Source organism: Myotis brandtii, unplaced genomic scaffold (genome assembly GCF_000412655.1).
Source record: "Myotis brandtii unplaced genomic scaffold, ASM41265v1 scaffold1612, whole genome shotgun sequence".
Lineage (NCBI taxonomy): Eukaryota > Metazoa > Chordata > Mammalia > Chiroptera > Vespertilionidae > Myotis > Myotis brandtii.
Genome location: NW_005355890.1, coordinates 179,598 through 185,225, shown reverse-complemented (window position 1 = coordinate 185,225; position 5,628 = coordinate 179,598). Strand labels below are relative to the sequence as shown.

At 36.2% G+C, this 5,628-nt stretch overlaps 1 protein-coding gene across 1 annotated transcript in view; it reads right to left on the bottom strand.

Moving 5' to 3' along the window:
• Positions 1 to 1,865: 1,865 nt before the first annotated feature.
• The window catches only part of LOC106725409 (centrosomal protein of 135 kDa-like), a 33,657-nt gene continuing 29,894 nt past the window's right edge, over positions 1,866 to 5,628 (bottom strand). Inside the window, exons 4-6 of the mRNA XM_014536434.1 lie at positions 3,576 to 3,641; positions 2,425 to 2,592; positions 1,866 to 2,063 (exon numbers count right to left, since the gene is read on the bottom strand). Of these exons, the coding sequence (XP_014391920.1) occupies positions 1,866 to 2,063; positions 2,425 to 2,592; positions 3,576 to 3,641 (432 nt within the window). The remainder of the gene's footprint in view (positions 2,064 to 2,424; positions 2,593 to 3,575; positions 3,642 to 5,628) is intronic.

Here is a 5,628-nt window from a genome sequence, read left to right as displayed (position 1 = left end):
GGCTACAACATGGAGTAAATTTCCCATCGGATGGTTTTTCATCAGAGAAATTTAGTGATAGGCAAAATTCACATCGAACAGTCATTCCACCACAACTATGTTTGAGAATTGCATCCTCATGTACTCCATTTTCGCTGAGAAGCAGTTCCTACCAGTATTGGTAGTACTTATAGATGACTGTTCTCTCGACATATTCTGTCGTCGCCACCGCCTTCTTTCAACTTCAAGGGCACATTGGTCTTTAGACATTTTCTGTCGATAACACCGGTGTTTTTCAGCATCAGAGCGACGTTTTTCCAGTAGCTGCTCTTCAGATACATCCTGTCGCAGGCACCGCCTTCTTTCAAGATCAGATGCCCGCCGCTCCACAGACACTTTTTGTCGATAACGCCGGCATCTTTCAGCTGCAGAGCTATGTTGTATCAACAGTTGTTCTTTAGACATAGTCCCACCTCCCTACTGTCATGGTCTGAGATGCAGGTGAATGAGAGTCCTGGCTATCAGGCCGCTGAGAGCTGTCTGACCAATGGCTGATTCTGGCTGATTCTGTGAGGGTGGGACTTCCTCCTCCCTGCTGTCAGTTTTCACAGCTGTGATGAGGAAGCTGGGGTGACAGAGGGAGCCGAGCCCTCCAAGCCGCCCTCTCTCTCGCTCTGCTCTATGTCCAGTGGTCTCCTGCTCTGCCAAGTCCTCCAAACCTCCCGCTCTCCGCCAGTAAGGTCCCAGGAGTCCGCAGGCGTGGCTAGGAGCGGGTGGCCCAGCCTCCCCAACCTGCAAAAGTCCCGGGACCCTGTGGGCGTGGCTACGGCTTCGCCTCCTGGGGCCAGCAAAAGTCCCAGGAGCAGCCACAGCCGCCTTTGCCTCCTGGGGTGCTTGACACCTGCGTATGCAAATTAACCGCCATCTTTGTTGGATAATTTGCATAGTCACTCAAATTGGCTGGTGGGCGTGGCTGGTGGGCATAGCTTGAGTGTAGCGGAGGGATGGCTAATCTTCATGTTTCTCTTTTATTATTTAGGATATTAAGATATATGTCCAGATACATCTATTTCCCCCTCAGCCAATTCATCTATAAGAATCTTAATTAAATGAAAAAGAGCAGGCCCAAATAGGAGTCAGAAAATCTGGACTGATTCCTGCTATTCTTGGGCAAAGCAGTTAACCTAATTAGTCCTGCCTTGCCATATATAAAATAAAACAAACAGGCCACATAATCATGGTATACAAAGTCACTGTAGTTATTTAAAAACAGATGATAAAGTTTCACTTCAAATTATAATAAAACCCACTAAGGTGAACTTCAAAAAACCAAACTAACAGTGTCTCTATCTTATCATTTTTTTCTCTTAGAGTAGCATAAAGTTGCTGTAATTCTTAATTAAATTTAATATTTTTAAAATAAATTATGTTGGTAATGTATGGGGTTCAATATTTGTGGAATAGAGAAACTATTTGGTTATAAAGCTATTAATTTTAAGCAAAAAATAGAGATAAACTATAAACTGATTTTACTCTCTGAAATTAAACAAATTCTATGGAAGTTTCTAAAGTGATAATACATCAAAATGATATGTTACTATTTTTAATCTCCAAATTCAAATATTTTTACCTTGAACTCAATCCTCCCATTGAACATTTTCCTCATTTCTTATTTAAAAAAAACACAAAAAAGACTATTTCTGTGCATTTATATGACCTTGTACGGGTATGGGGTTAACATACATGTGTGTGTACACAAATACTGTATGGGAAATATATTATATTTCATTAAAAATATCTTAAGGACAAAGGTAATTCCTAACTGGTAGTTAAATTAATTTGATTGGCAGATTTAAGCATACCTAAAGAATTACATATCTGTCGAGTTAACTGTTATTACTTACATGTTTTGTTATAAGCAAGTTTACCTGTTCATAAAGAAGAAAGGTCTTGTCTCTCTCAGATGTAAGAACCTTGACATTACCCTGAATTTCTGCCAAATGACGCTCATATTTTTCCAGCATGCACTTAAGTTCTTCACGGTCTCGTGTGGTCTTCAAAAGCTCTACATCACAGTGTGTAGCCTACAATTATTGGATAAGAAATGTGAAGCTCTTCTCTGCATGATGGCCGTTCATAGTCTCTACTTAAGCAACCGTGATGATATAATGAAAGGAAATTATGAAAATAAATTTTAAAAATCACCTCGTTTTTAAACAGCTTCCTCCAAAATTGTTCTACATTTGTCTGATTACCTCCCAACCAGGACTAATGCTGAGGCTAAAGAACCAATTTCAGTGGTCCACTGTCCAAAAAAGAGACCTCTGTCCCCCAACCTCTTTGATATACCAATTCATGTCAATCAACCAGATTAGGTAAATCAAAGAATAAAAGTCAGTGTTTGAGCAACAAACTCCAAAATATTTCTCACTTTCCAACACTTACCCGGGAAGATGGGGACAGGCGTCTTGGACTTTTAGAACTATTTCTGATCATTTTTCTCAGGTTCTGAGCTTCACTCTTATAGTGATCTTTGTCTGCTTCTAAGGTCTTGATAAAGGAATCGAGTCTGGAAGGAGATTTATTTTGTGCTTTTTCAGTCTCTAAAATTATCTTGCCAGGGAGAAAAAAAATAGGCCATTATTTCAAGCTAAACTACAGCATCATTTTCTACATGAAGTTGAACACACACAGGATCCTTAAAAATAATAAATGTGGTATTTTAAAAATAACTTTTAAAAATCATACTTAAAAAAGCAGTTAGATATCATTCCTTTCCAGCATTTCTGAATGTTCTACATTTTTATTTAACTAAAAGTACCCCTACATTTACCCAATAATTTTGAAGGAAATAAGGTAAAGAAATTTCAGAGAGGCCAGAAATATCCAAAGATGTAGTTATAAATCAATAAAATTAATTTGCTTAGAAAAATTGTATAGTTTTGTTCAATAACTGTCCAAGGAATGAATAAATTAAAGGAATGATGGATATTCTATACTTATAAGACCTTTAAAGTGCATTCCCATTTGCTTTAGCATATTTAGAAACATTTCTTTTACAACATTTATTTTACCAATGCTATATTGGGAGGAAATGACAAATATACTTAAAGAGAAGGTCTTCCAAATTATTTTAAATAGTAACATTAACATGTCTAAACAGAGCTGTTTTTATTTCACATTGTTAAATTAAAAGACATATTAGAATTAAACAACAAAATTTGACTTACAGATATTTCTTACTAAGAAGAATTAAAGTAAATATGTAGACAAATGTATCTTACATGTTGAGAATTAAATTACTTACAGTTATCATTTTAAATCAATTAACAGCAAAGGGCATTCATAAAATTAACCAAAAGTTCTCTCCAACTCTAGGAGAGCAAGGAGTAACGATGAAATGGAGCAAGAACAGCATTGCTCTTACACATGGGAGTACCCTGTGCACCAAGCAGAGGGCTGACTGTAGAACACAAACATTTTTGATTGTTCACAAAATCATGAGAGTCAGAACATATGTACAATTTTTGTAGTTTTATTATGCTAACAGAATAAAAATTATTCCTGAATATATTTTTTAAGAAAAATGTACTTACAGATTTAAGTCTTTTTATTGTATCTTCCAATACTATTATATTATTTTGCTGGCAAATGAGTTCAATCTGAAAATCAAGCCAGAAAAAAATTATTTGGATTTTAAATATGTAAACTGATTTAACTGGAAAAAGAGAATATAAAAAGCAAGCCACTTAAAAATAAGAACATGCAGACAGTGAATATTTTACAAAAGAAACTATATTCTACCACTTTATGTGTACCTGCCTTTGCTGATAAAAGAACCTAGGATGATATATAACAGTTCCTCTTATATAAAACATTGATTATACTTTATAAATGAATCCCCACAAACTAGAAAAAATGTTAATACTAATTATAATCCTGAAGATAATAATGTGGAAGAAATAAAAGAATGACTAGGATTTTTTAAATTTTTCCAAATCACCATGGTCAGAAGTGATTATATTTTCCTCTGAACTCTTTTAATAGTTTAGTTCAATCCAACCCACAAAAACATTTTTTATCAGATTTATGATATCAAACACATCCAGTCTCATAATATAGTTCCCCATAGTTATATATTTAGTATATAATTAAATTGTATGTTCCTAGAGGCCAGTCACTATGTTTTTATGCAAAGCTGTAAAGCTCTCTGCTAAAAGTTGGCAAGTTAGTTTAATAAATTTCTCTCTATTTTTTGCAGAACCAACGAGGTGGCTGAATCTTCCTTTAGAACATCAAAAAACCTGACCGTGACAACAGGGAGAATGGGTTGAATGCAATGGAGTGTGTATTACAAAATGTGAATCAGTCACTACTGGACTTGCACAAATTGACCACTGACAAAAATGACCCTCAATTGTGTGACTTCATTGAGACTCACTACCTGAATGAGCAGGTGAAATCCATCAAAGAATTGGGTGACCAGGTAACCAACTTGTGCAGGTTGGGGCCCCTGAAACTGACATGGCAGAGTATCTCTTTGACAAGCATACCTGGGAGATAGTGATGAGAGCTAAGCCTTGGCTGCTTCCCACAGCCACGGGGGTGACTTCCCTGGTCACCAAAGCAATATGTGTATGTTGGAGTTACTTTACCTTTTCCATAACTTGTACCAAATCATCCACTCATGTCTTTCATTTGTACCATTCTTTCAAATAAAGTAATTTGGTACCAAAAATATATATATAATAATAAAATAAAATGTACTCTATTTTATTTTTTAATTCTCACTCGAGGATATTTTTCCAATGATTTTTAGAGAGAGTGAAAGAGAGAGGGAAAGACAGAAAGAAATATCGATGTAAGAGAAACACATCAATTGTTTGCCTCCTGCACAAGCCCTGACCTTGGCCCAGGTCAGGGAGGAGCCTGCAACTGAGGTACATGCCTTTGACTGGAATCAAACCCAGGACCCTTCAGTCTGACACTCTATTCACTGAGCCAAACTGGCTAGGGCCTAAAATGTACTATATTTTAAAATGTACTATATTTTAAATATATTCTGGGGTTATTGCACCTCATTTGTTCTTTTGACCAAAGTACTTTTCTAAGATTTCTCTGGAAGTGATATCTGTAATAATAAAAGCATAATATGCTAATTAGACTGGACATCCTTCCAGACAAAGACAGGGCTGCAAGGGAAGCCCGGGTCCCAGGTGCCTGCCGGCAGCCGGAGGGAAGCCTGGGTCCCGGGTGCCAGAGGGAAGCCGGTGCTGGCAGCTGGGGCAAGGAAGGCCTACTCTTGCACGAATCTCTTGCATCGGGCTTCTAGTTTTAATGAAATATTAAGGGGTGCTATGGTATAAGACATAATTATGTACAGTTTGGGTAAGCTTATATATGTTATTTGGATACAGTTTTCAATGCTTCAATTTATAATATTATAGAGACACTAAAAAATGGGTATATATTGAATTTTATGTAAAGATGTAGATAATAAATTAGTATAAAAACTCAAGGCCAAAAATTTTATTTAGTACAATACATTCTTAAAATAAATTTATACACAAATATCCTAGATGCAGATAGAAGGAAATGAATAATATATAAACTGAGGAAGACAGATTATGTTTAATTATAGCGAGGTAT